The sequence below is a fragment of the Gymnoscopelus braueri genome (assembly GCF_963280865.1).
Source record: "Gymnoscopelus braueri genome assembly, chromosome: 11".
NCBI lineage: Eukaryota > Metazoa > Chordata > Actinopteri > Myctophiformes > Myctophidae > Gymnoscopelus > Gymnoscopelus braueri.
Window position 1 is genome coordinate 19,929,827 of NC_137613.1, and position 20,422 is coordinate 19,950,248.

General features: G+C 46.2%; 1 protein-coding gene across 1 annotated transcript in view; it reads left to right on the forward strand.

Annotated features, from left to right (window-relative positions):
• Positions 1-1,442: 1,442 nt before the first annotated feature.
• pou2f2a (POU class 2 homeobox 2a) overlaps positions 1,443-20,422 on the forward strand; it is a gene marked incomplete at both ends in the record, with an annotated part of 79,128 nt that continues 60,148 nt past the window's right edge. The window contains one exon of the mRNA XM_080442114.1: positions 1,443-1,545. Coding sequence (XP_080298240.1) covers positions 1,443-1,545 — 103 coding nt within the window. The remainder of the gene's footprint in view (positions 1,546-20,422) is intronic.

Here is a 20,422-nt window from a genome sequence, read left to right on the forward strand (position 1 = left end):
AGGAACCTCTCGCCTCTCCTCTCCGTACAGCGTCCAGCCGTCAGAGCGCTTTCAGGCTGCGCAGCGTCGGAGCAAAGCCACCGAGGTTCCCAAATTAAACGGGGGGAACGTAGAGACATACCACGCACACACACAAAGACACCCTGCACACACACAAACACACAAACACAGCCGGATGGCGGAGCCGAGCCAAAGAAAAGACACTACCGCGTAAAAAAAAAACGGGTATCGTCTTCCGTTCTTTATTTATTTTTCGGTTATATCTTTATTTTTATTTTTGTTTGCGTAGCGGTAGAGTGAATAGGTGTATTTATTGACGTATTTATTTATTTGTTAGTGTATTTATTTATTTATTGATTGCTTAATTAGTGGCGGCCGGTGGAGAGATAGGAGGAGGAGCGAACGTCAGACAGGAGGTGCCTGCGTATAGCCTTATTACTTTATTATTTGATTATTTAAATATTGCTGTTTTTTTTTATTGAAATAATGTTACCGCGCACAGATGCTGCTTTGCGTGCGCGTGTTGTTATCGCGAGCCGACTGGTATATAATGTAGCCAGACCAGCTATTATAGCTAATAAACCAAATCTGAAATAGAACCAAAAAAAAAAGAGACAACTATCCAGACAGTTTTGTGGACAGCATTCTGTGTGAGAGAAAAAAAACACACTTTTTCCCCGCGAAGACTAGGAGAAATATTTATTTTACAAGCCTAAAAAACCAAAGCGAAACCAACCGGCCGAGGCACAACAAGGAGACAGAGAGAGAGAGAGAGGAGCACCATTACGCACACCTGTGCTGTCTGGTGACCAGACATGGAGAGCCTGGTCCAGTGAACACATGATCCCAGCGATCTAGGAGATCCTGATCCACCACGGCTTGTGTGGATCATATGAATGGGTAGCTACTGAGGTCAATATTGCCGTTGTGAGTGACCCCTGCCCTGCCTATCGGTCTGTGTGTGTTTGTGTGTGTGCTAGTCTTCTAAAGTGGGGACTAGTAGTTGACTAAAAAGAAGCGACGTGGGACCAACAAGGACCGAACCTGGGATCCGAACCTGGGTCTCCCGCGTGGAAAGCTAACGTCTTGACCGCTAGACCTAAGGATATTCCCTATAGACCGAGGGGAGAATATTGGGGGTTTTAGGTCATCAGGCTGAGACTGCTACACTTGCACAAAAACCAAAACATGTGAATGTGGGACAGGTTCGATCAAAAAAAAAAACAACCAAAAGAATAACAGCAGCAAAACCAAAAGTCAAGTCTTGTTATCATCATCAACCACCTCGTCCGACTGTTTTGTTTCTAACCTGGAGGAGAGCATTCATCACACCATAGAAAAGGCCCAGAACGACGGAGGGACGACGACGAAGGCGAGATAAGAAGAAAAGTAGCGACTATAACTAAACGTCCTCCCCGCCCCGGGCCGCACGACAGCGGACCATGTTTGTCCCCCTGCCGGTGCCGTTCGTCTTTCAGAGAACTGCTTCCGACTTCAGCGCCTGGAGGCTCAAGTCTCCCCCGCTGGCTCCACGCTCCAGCTCCGGTAAGAACCATCAGATCATTTTTACTGTTTAACACGGTGGTTCTCAACCTGTGGGTCGGGACTCCCAAGGGGGTCCCCACATGATTTTTTTTGGGGGGGTGGGTCCCCCAGATTACAGTAAACAAAGTGACAATAAACAACAACTGGTCAAACATTGGCCAAATTGTAAAATGATATAAGAAAGAGGCAAACATTGTGAAGCTCACAACACCTCGCAAGTCGCAACGCGAGGCGTTGTGAGCTTGTAGATCGGCTACTTTCACAATATTTATCTGAAACTGAGTCAAACAGAATGTAATGCCTCAATTCCTATAATTCCAAGTGCCTGTCAGGGTGGGGGGTCCCCAGTTCAAATATGATTCTTTTGGGGGGTCGCGGCCTGAAAAGGTTGAGAACCACTCGTTTAACTCGCCACCGTTCACTTCCCAGTCTGCAAAAAAACATACACATACAAAAAAAAAGCCTGACTCTCTGTTTGGCAAAAAACAAAACAAAAAACAAGATTTGAGACCTATTTAATTTGGTCACAACTCTTTCAGCAATAGAGGCCACTTGTGATCGAGAGAAAAAAAATCAAATCAAAACAAGTAGATTTAACAGCTGCCTATTATGGTCAGTAGCTGGCTGCACCTGCCAAAGTGCTCATGCACATCCCATCTCTCTCACACAATGGGGAGGGGGGGAAAATACACAATCCCACAATGTTGTCTATATATATCTACATCTTTATCTTGATATTACGAAAACACATAAATAAAAAAAATCCCAAACTGAAAGCCTTGCAAGCCAAGCAACCAAATGAACTAACAACGCGAGGCGCGTAAAAAATCTAGCTCATTAGCATCCATCTCCGAGGAGGTTCTCGTTATCATTCTGTCTTCCATTCATTGTTGCGATCCATCCATCTCGACCATCAGCCCATCTGTCTGCTCTGCACTCCTCCGCTCCGTCTGTCTCTGTCTGCGGCCAGGCAGCCAGGCAGCAGCCCGTGCATGTCTGCCCGCTCCCGTCTCGTCGCGTCGCCGGGCTCGGGGAGAATATTCATGGTCATTCATCGACCCCACGGATCGATTTCTGGCTCAAGCCACGTAGGGCAAAGAGGGGTAGGGATGAGAGAGAGAGAGAGAGAGACAGTGGCTGGCGGATGGATGAGGGGAACTTTGAGATGCAGGTGAAGAAGGTGCAAACACATAGTGCCAACTATTTTGTTTTTTGAACCACTTGAACACCATGCAGTAACCATATTTTGTTTTGGGGGGGGGGGGGGACATTAGCCAAAAATAGCAGATCTACAAGCCCACCGTGAGCTTGTAGATTTATTTTTGGTGTAGAGGTAAAAGAGCAAAACCAGGCAAGCGGAGGCAACTCATGTCTATTTGACTAAGTATAGAGTGTTTAAGTGGTGGGCCATTATAATTCACTCTCCTCCTGCAAAGGACAGTTGACAAGAATTTACACAATTGCATAAATTATTAATTTATGCGTAAAGAGAGGGGACATACAGTAAATTGCGCGATTTCCAACAACCTGTGTGAGTTTGTGACTTCTCCTTGGCAGCTGTTTTGAAACGAACCAAACGCTGACAGAGAGAAAGAAAATGACAGGAGAGCCATCTGGCGCATGGGACATTTTTGCCTTGAATGTATTAGGCCTACTCATTTTGATTTGACATGTCTCGGTTGGAAATGTGCCTTGTTATATCTCCTTTTCAGGAGATTAAATGTAAATTAAGATTTAAATTGATAGTGATGCTAGTGATAATGAATCTTTGATATTCAAGATACAGGAATTGTGATACTATATGGATCAACAACTTATTGTAAACTGAGCTGTAAAATCATGATGCATGATACGACCGATGTTAAATGTATGGGAGGAAGGACTGCTTTACAGAAAATGTATTTCAAGACCAAAAAAAGTTGTGTGTTAAAAAAAAAGAAACCTGAGTAGGATTGGAAGGTGTTACTACTAGCCTATAGTCCTGTCCCTATAGTTGGTGCCACTCAAGCGGAAATTTCAAATGACAGATGGCCTAAGTATATGCACCATCTCTCTCTCTCTCTCTCTCTCTCTCTCTCTCCTCTCTCTCTCGGGCTTCACGCTGCGCCGTGCAGTGGCACCTCATGCCATCTCTCTCTTAAGTACATGTCACCAGGAGAAAAACGGTTGAGATTTTAATGAGAGCTGCTGGTGGTGGCCTGACAGGCCATGGATGACCACTGGTCGGTCCTGTCTGTCTGTGAGTGACAGAGAGAGAGAGAGACAGACAGAGAGGAGGGGGGTGGCACTGTATAGGTCATTAAAGAAATTAAAGTGAGAGGGTACGATAAGTGAAAAGGAGAGGTGAATACCGAATGAATTAACTAAAAGACCCACGGAATGAGCAATCGTGGGTATATAATGGGGCATTAAATTAATTAAATTAGAACACGAAGGAAGTGGAGTGAATTAGGGAGGCAGGAAAGAGATTGTAAAGAAAATTAGTGTGTGAGTAATTGTGCATGAAATGCATGTCATCATAACCATCATAACCTTTATTTCAACTCGGGAGTACAGTTGAGGGGCAGGCCCTCATTTTCAATGTGTGTTGTGGGCATGGAGAAATGTTATTTATTTATTTATTACTTTTATGGAGAAAGTTTACGGGGCCTAAATTCTTATGGGGCCAACCCGAGCTATGCCTTCAGATATGAGGCCAAATTCCAAAGGTAAACCCACAGAAGAAAAAGTGTGCACAAATGTGAGTGTGCGCACACGCACGTGTGTGATCAATGCAGTGTTGTATTTTTCCCCCCTCTATAAATGTGTTTGTGTGATGAGCAGTCAATACACATGAGACAAGTAAACGCCCCCCCCGACTCCCCCCTCCCTCCCCATTCTACTCTTCTCCTTCGTCTTTCATCCCGTGTCCCTGGGGAGAGGAGGAGTAAAAACACAGAAAGACTGGTGTGCTTCGTACAACACACACTTCACTGTAATCTCCCTCCGTCTGTCTGTCTGTCTGTCTCTCCTCTCTCTTTCCCTTTCTCTGTTGCTCTATCGCTATATATACAGTATTCTGTCTTTCTCTATAAGCTCAGAGAAATATATCGTCGCTGTGGTAAAAAGGCGGAAACTTTGTATGTCCAAAACCATTAATTTCAGGAACCTTTCTCCTCAATGTACTTATTATTTTGTCACACAAGCCCTTGTTAATAGCTTTCATTGGTTAAATATTCACAAAAAACCCATAGATGGTCTCAACCACTTTCAACCTGACCGTTTTGGGCAATGTCATTATAGGTGAACCTTTTCTAAATCTGTCGTATTTAGTTTTTCAAAAATAGCAGATGTACAAGCTCATAAGTCACGATTTGATGCATTGTGAGCTTGTAGATCGGCTATATTTGCTACTTATTTGAGACCCTGTCATACGACGAAGTATAAAATAGGGCATTCATTTATGACAAAAAAACAAACAAACATGAAATTACGGAGATACAAGGTTTCTGCCCAACAGCAACAATATTTTAAAAAGATACACACTTTCTGTCTGTCTGTCTGTCTGTCTGTCTGTCTGTCTGTCTGTCTGTCTGTCTGTCTGTCTGTCTGTCTGTCTGTCTGTCTGTCTCTCTCCTCTCTGAAGTATTCACAAAAATGCTTATTCAGAGAAACAAACTCTCGATCTCTTTCTCACCTCTGTCTCTCCTCTTCCTCTGCCGTCTGGTCCCCTGTGGACGGGGTGGTTTTTCAATTGGATTTGCCTGGCGTGGCTTGGCATGGCCCATAAGCCAGTTTAGCTAAGTCTGTTACCCACAATTCTCCCCGCATCTCCCTGATGTGAGGCCAGGAGTCCTGCAGGTTGTGTGTGTGTATATGGTGTGTGCGTGTGTGTGTGTGTGTGTGTGTGTGTGTGTGTGTATGTGTGTGTGCACACGCGTGAAACGCGTTTAAACACCTCTGCTGTGTGTGTATTTACGTTTGGAGGGAGCTAAGGCCCGGTGTCAAAAGTTTACGAAGGGACGAGCGAGGTTCACAGGAGAGCAGGAGAGAGAGGGAGATGATGGAGAGTTTGTCTAAAGCGCATAGGCTAGCAGACAGCAGCTCTACACTGGATCTAAAATGAGGGCTTATGGGGGTTTTGTCGGCTGGACTCCTTAACACTACAGCTCCCAGACTGCTGGTCTTAGACCAGCTTAGTGTGACACACATTCCTACAGCTGCTTCACCACTGACTCACTGCCAGCAGGTTGTCGGTTATTATTCGCTCACTTTGAAACACACTGTACATGTTGCGCATGCAGTAATTCAAAGCTATTTACAATACTATGAGTAAATATTTAGCAGCGAGGGTGACCCCAGTGGAGCTGCAACACCGTAACACTATATACATTGTTGTCCGGGGCACCCCAGGGGTCTGTATTTGGTCCCCTCCTTTTTTCCTCGAGTCTACACCAAATCTCTTCGCCTAAAATAGGCGATCTACAAGGTCACACGACATGTCGCAATGAGGCACGTTGTGAGCTTGTAGATAAGCTGTTTTCGGCAAGTGTTCGCCTGTTATGATGACTTGCCCACAGTAGGGATGCACGGGTTCATGTGGTTAACCCTTACAAGTGTATAGTGCCATTTCCGTCCACTGTGCTATACGGGACCATTTGTTATCAATTATCATGCTGATTATTTTCTTAACACCAGAAGATGAAATCAATTGGGACACATCATTAATGGAGATTTGTGTTCACTGTTCAGATGATTACTATTCAAATCCAATCCAAACCATGAAACCATCATCCTCCAGACAAAAATAAATAGTTGTTTAAATATTTAGATATTTATGTAAGGCCCAAGTTTCGTGGGCAACTTGTTTGCTAGTAAAATAGTGCCTTTTATATACATTGTTCAGTGCACCTCATAAACAGATTTGTAATCCAGCAAAAAGTACAATATGAGATTAATTTACAGAAGAACAGTTCTTTTTAAACCCCTTTTGGGTACTTAAGTCTTATTTATGTTTATGACTAAGCAAATTAGTTTCTGTAAACTTTTTCGCTGTTCAGGCAGAAAGACCAAAGTTAGGTTTATAGCGAGGACCGAGGAGATGCATAAAATGAACAAAATCATTCTTGGACCCCTGGAAGACTAGCTGCCATTTAGGCAGAAGATAATGCGGATCCTTCTTGATAAACATTTTCAATTGATGTTCCTCAATTGGGTTGAATTATTGTTACTAAATAAGAGAGATGTCAATTGTGCAGTTATCTTTACTTGAGACTATTGCTAAGGTTATACCACAAAGCCGTAGAAAGCAGACCCTTTGTGCTTCTGTATAGATGGCCTTAGAGATTTAAGCCTGTGCGTGTGTGTGTGTGTGTGTGCGTGCGTGTGTTCTGTGTTGACTGGTTGGCGGCGGGTATACAGGGACCTGTAACCACGGCTTCTCGGAAGCCGTGCTGTCCCCACCTGAACAAAGGAAATCTAAATGCTTTTTCATTTGATGTACACCGCTGTGAAGTTCTCCTGAGAGATACTGTGGCTCATATGAAACTCAAGGCTGTCAAATCCGTACTGTGAAGAGCTGTGTCCATTTTGGGAGGGGTGGATTTTGGCAATGTTTGCTATTGCATGTCGTGAGCCGCCTGTGCTTTGGCGTGCTGTTCTGTTTTGCGTGTATGGTGCATTATATTCGTTCTATTCTATTGTGAATCTTTTCTTTTTAAAATCTGATTCTATCAGATACAATTGCATTCGAGCGTATTCTGCAGTGCAGAGAAAAGTTTACTGCAAAGTTCAAAGCAAAACACCTTCCAGACAGGCTTGCTTAAACACACACACACACACACACACACACACACACACACACACACACACACACACACACACACACACACACACACACACACACACACACACACACACACACACACACACACACACACACACACACACACACCAGGCTACTCTGTGTTGCTCGATAACTACCTCCATCTCATAACCTGGCTACTCACCTCTGTGTGCCCAGGAGGCGGGTGTGGTAGCTGGGCAAGAGTAGGCACCCGGGCCGGGGCAAAGGCCCACATATCTGGAGTAATTGGTGTGCGTGTGTGTGTGTGTGTGTGTGTGTGTGTGTGTGTGAAAATGTTTGTGTGAACATGTTTGTGTGGTCATGATTGCAAAAATGTGTATGAGAAAGGTTTTCATTTTTGCAAATAAGAGGCAATTTTCAGACGTTAAGAGTCTGCGTTAACATGTGTTTGTGACATGTGTGAGTTTCCCAGCGTGTAGAGGTGAGCGTGTACAATCGTGCAAGCAAGTGCATACAGTATCCAAGGAAATGTGTGTGTGGATTGTAGATAGTATTTCTACAGAAACAGATGTGTGTACGTGCACATTTCCCTCTGCTGTCTGTTTCTCTACATTTCTGTGTGTCAAACTGCCCTGTGCAGGGGGTAGGGCGAGAGGGAGGGAGGGAAAGAGGGAGGGAGGGTCGGGGGGAGGCCTGGTGGACAGGTAGACGACTCGATAATTGCACGTCGAGGTCAATTATAGATCGTGCTGGCGTGCGTGTTTTATCACCACCAGTATGAATTCACTGCTCGTTCATTGTGTTAGTGGTCTTAACCTTGCACTGCTATTGATTGGTCGGCATTGACTACTCTCTCCTTCCAACCGCGTGTGTGTGCGTGCATGTGTGTGTGTGTGTGTGTGTGTGTGTGTGTGTGTGTGTGTGTGTGTGGGTCTATGGGTTTGGACTTGGGTGTGTTTTGTGTGGGTCGTTTGGGTGCATGAGTGCATGGGTGTGGCATGTGTGCACGTGAAATGCATATGTGGGTGTACGTCATTTGTGTGTGCGTGTATGGGGAGTGCCTGGGTGTGTGTGTGCGCGCGGCCGCGCATATGGCCATGTATCGTATATTTCCCATTCTTTCCGCTGATTCTGCAGGAATGTTATCGTTCTGCATGCGCACACGCTCATACTTCATACACCTGCCTGCGCATGCACGTCCGTCCGTGTGTGTGTGTGTGTGTGCTGTGTATGGATCGTTTTTTAAAGGTGAGGGGAGGAGGTGTCGTCAAGCGCTGAGTCCCGGTGCTAACGTGATTGCCAATGACAAAGCGTCTAGGAGGGTTTGTTAGGGCCATAATGGGGAATCAATAGACACAACACAGATGTCAATACAACATGCTTTATTGCATTAAGCCACCTCACACCCCCTTCCACCTCCTGGTCCGGGCCTCAGAGCGCAGTCCCACTCTATCTCTGTTCCCACTCCACAAGTGTTAACTTAAAATCTGCATATCCAGAAATTATTTTAAAAATGCCATTAGCCACATAACCCAGCGTTCCTCCTTATTCTGGGCATGTCTAACCCATTAAGACCTGAGGCCGCTTCTAAACATTTTTTAAATCCTAACAGTTTTTCGGAAAAAATATAAAGAAAAAGAAATTTCACGATTTTTCAAAAATAGCAGATCTACAAGCTCGTAGCGCGGCACATGAGCTTGTATATCTGCTATTTTTGAATAGCCTAAAGAAATCTAAAAGTGACACAGATGCGTTCCAGGTATTAATGGGCTAATAGGCAAACATTTGGTGAAAATAGGCGAATATTGTGCTGAAATAGCATTGCGACGTGCAGAGCGTTGTGAGCTTTTAGATCAGCTATTTTCGGCAAAGAGATTTGGTAGAAGACAAAAAGGAGGGGACCAAGTATGGACCCCTGGGGGACCCCGGTCAACGAAGTGTATAGGGTTTATCTTAATCAATATGTACAGTATGTTAAAGTACGTTAATACAATATAACTACTAGTACATCTGCAGTGGTTGGAGGTGGTCTGCCTACACATGTAGACCCTGGTGTCGGGTAGGACACTACTAAGTAGTGCTGCCCGAAGCTCATAAGTGCAACATCTCTGCTGGCCAAGAGTGGTAGAAGTTTGCTCGCCCGCACGAGAGACCCGTGTTCAAATCGCAGGTAAGACACTGCACTGCACTGTTAACTCTGAGAGGGAGCAAATGTTTATCCATTTACTCTCATACATCATGGATCCCTACGGGTCAATTTTTACACTCACAGGGTTAAATTAATGCTCGAAATTGAAATTGTTTATGGATTCAGTCACATGGAACGACAGATGTTCAGGGGTGCGTGCACGGACACAGACAGTCACATGCGCCTTTCACAATTAATGCTTACAAACACGTCGCCCATATACTGTATGTAAACAACACAGTCAGATACACACATAAAAGAATATGCATGTGCCACTGGTTGATCATTGGAATAAAATAAAATGAACCCTGGAATAAAATAAAATGAACCCTGCTAAGCCCAGGGGTTATCATTTAGAGCTGCTGTAAAATGAACACACACACACACACACACACACGCACACACGCACACACGCACACACAATTATAAAACATGCTATTCTGGAAGCATTTGTGGTTTTTGTAACACACACACACACACACACACACACACACACACACACACACACACACACACACACCTGTAATAAGCACTCGCTAAGTATGTATGTTTGGTACTCATGTGTACACACATCACATCCATACAGAAAATGCACTCACAAATGGCCGTGTCTCGTACTAGACAAATGGATGAGATTGGCAATCACACACACAAAGACAGCGAGATGCACACAGTTAGCCGGCCCAGTCAAACATCACCCTGTGTCCCTGAGTACAGCCAATTTAGCTCTTAATGGTCTTTGTGACCATCAAGACCGCAAGGATAAGATGACTGTTAGAGAGGGAGAGAGAGAGAGAGAGAGAAGCAGAAAGAGGCCGAGTGAGAGCGAGCGAGAGAAAAAGAACCAGAAAGCAGAATCAGAGAGAGAGAGAGAGAGAGAGAGAGAGAGAGAGAGAATAGTGTTTACCTAGATGTCTCTCTGTCTATATGTGTCTAATGGCCTATGAACGTCTCCACGGTAACAATGATAGCACTAGCCGGTTGGAAGGACAGACAGACGGACAGACAGACAGACAGGCAGGCAGGGGAGGGTAAGCAGAGTTCAGGTGACCATATTTGGTCGAACAAGAGGGGGGCCATTTTGGACTCACATCGTCACAGCGGGCGATGACAATAGCGTGAAATGACTTTCCTTATGATCGAAGTGTGTGTGTGTGTGTGTGTGTGTGTGTGTGTGTGTGATGTGTATGTGAGCGAATATCTTCATCTACTGTACAGTATGTATTTCATTGTCCGCGTACGTGTTGCATGCTTGCATAGATACGGTATGCATTTAGGATTTGTATGAAGAATGCAAGGTGGTGTAACTACATAATTGTACGTTATTAAAGAAGATATGACATTCTGGACATGTCTGTGTCACTTCTACATGACTGTATTTGTTTGGCGTCTTGCGAAACCGATGGCAAATCTTCATACCTATATTATGAATATACATAATACATTCATCATACAGTACATAACCTTTGTCAAAGTTTGTGCTAATTGAGTCAGAGTTCAGAACACGTACGGTACCCATATACTGTATACTTTAGAACGGTGATGTTGCTGTGTAGCTACACATTCATATTTGGCTGTGAGTGACTAAAGCCAGATTTATACGTTGTTGCATGCTGAAAATAGCCGATCTACAAGCTCACGGTGCGTCGCGATGCAGCGCGTTGTGAGCCTGTAAGATCGACTATTTTCAGCATGTAACACCTCTCGATCTATAGATTAAAGCATAACCCCAGCAGCGAACGCACACTACACCTTCTGCCCTCCGTGATGTGTGTTTTCTCCATGGCCTTGAAAATGGACCGTATATATAGTATAATATATATATATATATAGTATAATATAAAAAACACTCTCCTAATCGAATGCACTCAGCATGGGCCAGGCCTTTGTCCAACAAGCTAACGAATAGCCTTCCTTTCTGAGCCGGGCCTATAAAGGACCCTGTGCCTATTCACATGGTCTCATAGCTCACATTCCTTCCTTCCCCTCCATTCTCCCTCTCCTCCATCTCTCCATCCATCCCATCCATCTCCACCCCCCCACCCCCCCCCCCCACACCCAGTCGCCCTGACACGCTCGCCTTGGCCCCCGCGTGCCACTGTGACTGAATGGCTGGAGGAGGGAGGAAGGAGTGAAAGAGAAAGAAGGAAAGGAATGAAAGGAGAGAGGGGGTGGGGGGGGGGGGGCGGGGGTGGATGGCTGGGTGGGTTAGGGGGGGGGGGGTGCTGGCTGGAGGCCTGCGGGCTATTCAGCTGATTAGTGGCTGATCTAAGGTCAGGGCTGCTGCTCACCTTCTAATTAAGCAGAATAATTAGATTTCACACTGTACACAGGAGGTGTGGGTGTGCGGCGTGCGCACTTCTGTGTGTGTGTGTGTGTGTGTGCGTGTGTGTGCGTGCGTGCCTGTGTGCGTGTGTGCGTGTGCGTGTGTGTGTGTGCGTGTGTGTGATGGGGGTGCCCTTTTTCTGCTGATACCTGTGTATGTGCTGGCCTGATGTGTGTGTGTGTGTGCGTGTGTGTTTTTGTTGATGTGAGCATGCCATGCACCTATTTATGTTGACGTCCCTTCATGTGTGTGCACGGCACGCATACCATATGTCTTCAGAGACGTTTGTGTACGTGCGTGCGTGTATGGTAAAGGTCCTGCGAGTCCATTTGCGCGCATGCATGCTTGCGGGCATGGATGACCTGCTGTGTTTATGCATGCGCTTTCGACGTATGTGTGTTTTTTGTGTGTGTCAGTATGACTGTCTGCGTGTGTGCTTCTGCTCAGCCGTATTAGGAGTGATCTGTGTGCTGTGTGTGTGTGTGTGTGTGTGTGTGTGTGTGTGTACGTGCGTGCGCGCGCGTGTGTGTGTGTGAGAGAGAGAGGAGAGTGCTGTTCTTTTGTGCCGAGCCGAAGGCAGCGGTGCCGTCCCCTGCTTGGCTCCGTGAATGAGTCCCCGCTCGTCTGAATAGACACAACGTCTCTTAGCCAGAGAAAGGGGGCCGCTCTTCTCCTCCTTGACAGGGGGCTTTAACATAATGAAGTGAGTGTGTGATTTTATGTCCCTCCTTCTACAGTATGTTAAGTGTTAGCAGGGCAGCCTTGGCAAAAGCTTTTGCCTATTCACCACTATAGGACTTTTATAGAGATTAGACAGACTGGGAGGGCTTGGATACAGTGGGGTGCCTGCACACGCGTGCGTGTGTGTGTGTGTGTGTGTGTGTGTGTGTGTGTGTGTGTGTGTGTGTGTGTGTGTGTGTGTGTACAGTAGCCACACTGCTGCAACTTTTGTGATTGTGTGAGTGTGTTTTCTGCAATTTTGTATTCGTGTCTGTACTATTACGTGGCTGCAAATGTTAATAAACCAGTGTGTGTTCTTTGTTTGTGTTTGTGTATGGGGGGGGGTACAGTACGTTACAAATGGATAAACGAACTCTGAGGATTTTACTGTGCGTGCTGCTGCAAACTTGCAAAACTCCCTGTGTGCTCACCAAGGAGGTTGTGTGTGTGTGTGTGTATATGGGCCTGTGATGTGTGAATGCAAGACTAGGTGGTGGTTTCTCCTGCGCTGTAGTGTTTACCTGCTCCAGTGTTTGCATGTACAGTATGCACGCTGCTGAAATGTCATTTCCCGCTTTGGGGCACCTGAGGGACTTCTGCACGGCGACACGGCTGACATTGAATAAACCACACAGAGTAAGATGTGTCCTTTGTATTGCCCTGTCAATTGTCTCTGACACTGCGCGCACGTTCAACCTCTGTGTGAGTGAGCGTGTGTGCGTGCGCTTGACTGTGCACGTGTGCACGCATCTGCGCGCGTTTCACTGGTTCCTCCCACCGGCCGATACATTTAGCTAATAACGGCCAATAATAAAAAGAGGCGCTCCCCCAACTAGATTGGATTCCACCTCTTTTGTCCCTCGACACCCCCCCCCCCCCCCTTTAGCTGGTGGTCAGTGCTGTTTTGGGGAGAGATTTAGATGTGTGTGTGTGTGTGTGTCCCCAATTTAATTTAGCGGACGAGAGTTATGGAAATGAACGAGTGGAGGGGGAGGAGAGGGGGATGACGGAGTAGAGGAGGGATGGAGGGGGGTTGTGGGGGGGGGGGGTCCCCATTTACCTCAGGGACACTCTGTCCTTCCTCTCTCTTACTCCCTCCTGTCTTATTGAGGGTCCAGTGGTGGCTGCGTGGGGGGGGGGAACGTAATATCATGCAGGCGGGAGAGAGGGAGGGAGGGGGAGGAAATGTATGTATGCAGGGGGACAGAAGTAAAGTGACAACAATGGAGGATGGAGAGAAAAGCAGGGTGTAAGGGGGGGGGGGTAGCTAGCTAGCAAGCTGGGCGCGGGGTCCGGCCCCTTTTTTAATAAATCTGAGTGCTTTGGCTAGCGCTTCAATCTCCTCTCTACTCCTGCTAAATGCCCCCCCCCCCCCCCCCTCACACGCACACATACACACACACACACTCACACGCACACGCACACACCCTTTCAAATACACTCATGCACTTACTCTCGCTCACTCATTTTCACCCGCATATGCTGTCGTCAGAGTAGAAATTCAGGGGGCTTTTAGCGGTGGGTTTTGGGGCGGAATACACAGCTGAGGCCTCTTGTGTTTGACAGATCAACGGTAGAAACAGTCAAATGTGAACGTGCTTCATATGAAACCTTCACCATTTTAAACCGCATGACATCTGCACTCGGATCAAATCACTGCTGAGTGAAAGGGAAACATTTTGAGGTGCACAGAATGATGAATATGAACTCATCTTTTGTTGTGTAAAAGACAGTATTATGTAATATTAATGTTTGTAGATATGTAATATCTATTAGGTAATAATTGCTGGACATGTTTTAAATGGGCGCCAATTAACTCGGTGTCGACTCAGTACCGACTCAGTTTTGACCAAAACGTTTGGACGTTGGGGAGCGCAGAAGAGGAAGTTATTGGCAGGTTCATTTGGGAGTTTCCTTTAGCAACCAGGGATGTTGCCACGGTTAATGGCTGGTGCAGACACGGCCCAGCACGGCCCAGCATGGCCCAGCACGGCCTAGCTGCTATACAGACCATTTGTAACACTCTCAGCAATTTGATTTCAGCAAATCAACACTCAGGATTTAGACATTTAGACATTTGTAGCAAACTGGCCGGTGGATTCAATGTTGAAAATAAGCACTGAATACAACAAAACATTGAATGGAAATTGAAGAATCCAAAAAACCTTGAAATCAAGAAGAATTTGCATCCTTGAGACTTCCTTAAGACCTGAGACCGCAAGATATCATTGAACTCTATCCATGTGAAGGAAAGAGATATACAATAAAGTCATTCTGTAACATTTTCTACCCCAAGCATTCATACTGTACATGCCACATCTTTTTCATTTTCCTGTCACAGCGTGGTACAGTACAGTACAGTACAGTACAGTGACATAAAGTGCCTTTGATGTGCGGCGAGGTTACGACACATCGGCCCCTTTAGACGCGCGGAGGGCCAGATGCGCTCACGAGCAGTTTTGAACACATAATAGTCTCCAGTAGCACAGCGTGGCATTAAAGAGCCTGTACTCCTATCTCTCCCACATACAGTACACACACATTTACTACATCTGATAAAAGAAGAAAAAAAAAACTCTCTCTCTCTCTCTTTCGCTCGCCCCCCGCCCAGCTTTCATCCTCATCGCCGTTAAACCCCCCCCCCCACCCCTCCTTCCCCTCTCTCTCTTTCTCTCTTTCTTTTTTAATCCTCTTTTATTATCTTCTCCCCTTTTTTTCCTTCAGGAGGAGTGCTGCGTCCCGAAATGAAATTAATCTGTTGTACTACACCCCCTCGTCCCCCCCCTCCCACACCCCACACCTCAATCTCATTCTCCCCCTGCACTGTGGGGAGGACAGAGCTCGTCACTTTAACCTCTTCATATTGGTTATGAATCTGTTAGCCTGCCTGCCTCGCTCTCCCTTACACTGCTGCTGCTGCTGCTGCAGCCTAATCCACACAGCACGCGCACACGCACACACACACACACACACACACACACACACACACACACACACACACACACACACACACACACACACACACACGCACACACACACCTAATAACACAGATATGCACACACACACACACACACACATATATGGCTGTCACACACATGCACGTGCATGAACACAAATGTATATACATCGAGGGATATACACACCCATTGACGGGAACATATCCACAGGCACACACGCGCGCACGCGCGTCTACACATATCTCCTGACACATCCCAATCCACGAGCCTGTACTGTACTCACTGCCTATCTCTCTCTCTCACACACACACACACACACACACACACACACACACACACACACACACACACACACACACACACACACACGCTTGACATCCCTGACAAAGCGTCCTCTGGCGAGCTTCTCCAGGGGCTTCAATCAAACCCATTGATATGAATCTGTGCCGTTTCCTCCATGCAGTCAGTAGCAACAGCAAATACAGCAGCTGTACTTTTTAGCGGGCCACATCTTTCATCAAGGCCCGGGCCCCTGGAAAATAGCTATTTACAGGCCCGGCCCCTCCCCATCTAACCATCTACCATCACTACCGCTCATTCTGAATCCTGCCTTCGCCTTCACAGAAAGCCTGTATCATCAGGATTTTAGCGCCGGCCTTGGTTGAACCTTTATGCCTTATTAGCGCGGCTAGTGAATGAACGCGATGGGGCGACTTCATACGAAAGAGGGGAGGGAGAGGTGCGAAGAAGAGAGAGAGAGAGATATGCGAGGAGAGAGAAATGAGCAGCATGGAAGGGAAGGTTAGAGAGAAGCACAGCTAAAGAGAGTAAAAGAGGGAGAGAGAGAGAGAGTGAGAGAGAGATGTGGGGAGTGAGAGTGAGCGAGAGTCTCCCTAATGGTTTCCCCTAGGGGGCTTTGTCGGTCGCGCGGGCGCCCAATACAGCGCACGCTGCCGTAGCAGCGCGATGGCAGCGAAATGGGACAGGTGAACATCCTCCTCTCTCTCCTCCCAACCACCTCCTCCTCCTCCTCAGTCTCTCCTCGCCTCTAAAAGAGTATGAATATGGTAAATCCGCTGTCCGCTTGGCGGCATGGCTCTCCTCCTAGAAAATGGCCCAGCTTCTCTGTCCCTTGGGGGGATAAGCTAAAGGAGATTCTGCATTTAGGCATGGCACTCACTCCTCTCTCCCCCTCTCTCCTGGGGTTTGAAGGAGGCCGTCGTGGCCACCCCCCCCCCCCCCCACCCACCCCCCCCCATTCCCGGATCTTCTATCCTCTCTACCTCGCCACAGCGGTAGCACAACATAACACCGTTCAGCAACGCAAAGGCTTAAAGATAGTGGCTGAAGCTGGGGCTATCACTGTCTGGATGCACGTCTTTTTCAGTCAAATGTAGCGACATATTGCATGTGTATACAGCAGGTGCATGCATATACACATGGAAATATACATAGATACACTGTCCACACACATCCTAGCAAGCCTGTACTGTACATGCATGCATACGCAGTAAACACAAATGCACTTATACACACACACACACACACACACACACACAAATAGATATAGCAGCACACACACCCGCAAGCAAGCCATTAGCAAAGGCTGTACACATACATATGCAGGACACACAAACAATACACACCCCATGCCATAAATGCAAACACACACACACACACACACACACACACACACACACACACACACACACACACACACACACACACACACACACACTCTTTCGACCGATGTCAGTGTCTAGCTGACTGAGCGAGGTACATTTAGCCATGTCCGCCTGAGGCACTGAGGGATCAGTGATGACCGTGGTTGTGTTCTGTCTCTCACAAGCACACACACACACACACACACACACACACACACACACACACACACACACACACACACACACACACACACACACACACACACACACACACACACACACACACACACGCATGTTGTGTTCTTTTACCGTCTTGTCAGGGTCAAAGAACATGGTTGGATGGATGCTCACAGGGAGAGTCACTCAGTCACTCAGTCAGACAGTCAGTCATGTAAACATTACTAGTCAAGGTAAACCGTTACAACAGATTCATAAACCTCTTAATCAAACATTGGTAATTTAAGGAAAAAACTATTACAACTGTGAATGAATTCAATATTCAATAATATTGAATTCAATAATATTTGTTACATTCTGTGAGTTAACACTTGAAACGCACAGAACACAGTTGAAACGTTAATCTAAGTCATTATTGTGAATGTTACAAGCCTTACAAAATGTGAAAATGCACAACCCTATGACTTACAGCCTTTAGGTGGCAAAATCTATCAAAACCACTGATCTGAAAACCTGCAAAATGGACCTATTTAATTCTTCGATCATTTGTTTTATATTCTGTGACTCGTATCTAATGCGTTTCAGATGCGCTCCTTGTCCTAACGCCAATGTGTTTCTATGGGTTAATGACGTGCTTGGTGAATATTGTATGTGGACTGATAATGATGTTGACCGTATGGATGTCTCCCAGGTGCTCATGGGTAAAGTGCTGCCTCTTTTTTTTCCACACAGTGTCACACTGCGCACAAATGTTAGCATTTGAACCGCGATAAAATATTAACACAAATGTCCGGAACGTGCTGCTGCTGCTCACTGACGCGAGTCGAGGCACGAGCGTGCGTTTCTTTAAAGATGAAATAGCCTTTAAGTGTGTGTGGGCGTCTACATGTCCAAAGTGTGTGGATATAGTGTGTGTGTGTATTTGTGTGTGTCCCAAGTGTGCTGGTGGTGTGTGTGTGCATGTTTTTTTTTTCTTCTCTCAGCTGCCGCCTATGAGCGCAAGTGTGTTTGAATAGCGCATCTGCCTGGCCTGCATATATGTGTGCGTTTCCACACGCTCGTGTGTGTGTGTGTGTGTGTGTGTGTGTTTATGTGCCTTTCACAGAGGGTGGTGGGTTGAGGTCCGTGCGCCCCGTGGCTGCAGCCCCTAACCTCCTCCCATCCCCCTCCTCACCCTCCTTTGTCTGCTCGTCAGTTAGGGGTGTGTGTGTGTGGTGTGCGCGGGAGCCCGAGATGTTTGGGGGGGGTTGACCTTTAGCCTCGCCCCCCCCCCCTAAACCCACCCCGCCGTTCCCCTCGCCTTCCCGTTGCCCCCGCGATTCATATGCAAGCGAGCCGTCACCCCCTCTATTCTTGGCTATCATCTGTCCACCGCCTGGCCAGTCTGTTGTGTCACGTCTCAAGTTCAAGTCCCGGGCCAAACCGGGGGGCAGGTCAGGTCAACCCAGGTCAGCCCGTCAGCCAGCCAGCCAGGCGGTAGTGGGGGGGGACATGGGGTGGAGGGAGGGTGGTTGTTATCATAGTAGGTGGAGAACGGACCCGCTGGGCTGCTGGTGTGAGAGGCCAGGGAGGGGGGATTGGGAAGGCCAGTTTGTTGGGGGGAATGGGCTGGGGGGTCATGCGCTGGGGGTCAGACACACACGGCCAAAATGATCCATCTTAGTGATTTGATCTGGTGTTTAAAAAGCTGAAGAATCATTCAATGAAATTACATTTTTTTTTATGAACACCAGTAAAAAAACGCATCTGCTGATGTGTTGAGATGATTTCATTGTTCAATTTATTTCATCAGGATTTAAAATGGAAATGGAAATGTTTGAGATATATACACTGTTTGTTATTGCTCACATCTTGCTCGCACCTTTTCAGCACAAGAAATGTTGAGTTGTGTATCGTTAGGTATTATTATAATCATAGTATTTCATGTTAACATATCTTCCCTTTTATTATTTGTACTGAATTTGGTCATTTGGAGTGAATATATTTCAAACTCTCTCTTCTTAGCTCTTGCGCCTAGCTTAACTTCTACCTTAAATAATTTGTAGTTTCATAATGATATTGTAATAATAATAATTTTGTATGTTATTTATAGCCTAAGCCTATATGTTCAAGCTCACAATGCGTCACAACACGTCACAACACAATGTGTTGTGAGCTTGTAGATGTGCTATTTTCACACAATGTTCCCCTATTTTCACCTATCATGACATGCCCCAGAATAGGGATGCTAGGGTTCATGTGCTTAAAATGTAGTGCCTTTTAATGTCCAGAAGCATCACTAAGCTATAACACTCACTGCCTCCCCCCTTTATTGACAACCTGGGGTTTTGGCGGTTTTTGGGGGAGGGTGTTAGGGTCAGGGTCAGGGTCAGAGTGGGAGGGGCCGGGGCCAAGCTAGCCAGACGGACGGACAGACGTGGACTTGACATTGAGTGGCTGAGTGGATTAGATGGATTTGAGGGGCTCCTTGTGTTCAAATACACTGTCACTAGGAAGGTGCCTTTAGCCCATTAAAACCCGAGGCCGATTCTACAAATGTCTTCTAAATCCTAACAGTTTTCTAATCAGTGGTGCTCAAACCTTTTCATGTGAAGGACCCCCACAATTGATATTTATTTGGCCGCGGACCCCCATCTCAAAATATTTAGTTCCAGGGACCCCCAGAAGCAAAGATTTGAGTAAAAAGTGTGTAAAAATATATAGATATTCAAAGATTTGCACACATTTTCATGATTTTTCAAAAATAGCAGATCTACAAGCTCGTATTGTTTTTTGTTTGTTTGTTTTGCGTATAAGTGTTCATGTAATGAAGCATTTCTCTCATGTATTGTCTGTTAGTAGTAAAGAGAAGTTAATCTGGGCCTCCTTTAGTCTCTGAATGGTGTGACTGATAGTCTATTCCAATAGACTATCAGTCACACCATTTAGAGTGTTTGTGCATGCATTCTATTCTATTCTATTCCATGTTCTGTTCTTTTTCTTGTATGGTTTGAGTGATGACGTGGCTGACGGCTCAATATTATCATTTTTCAGTTCTTAGAATTGTTATCCTTTTCAAT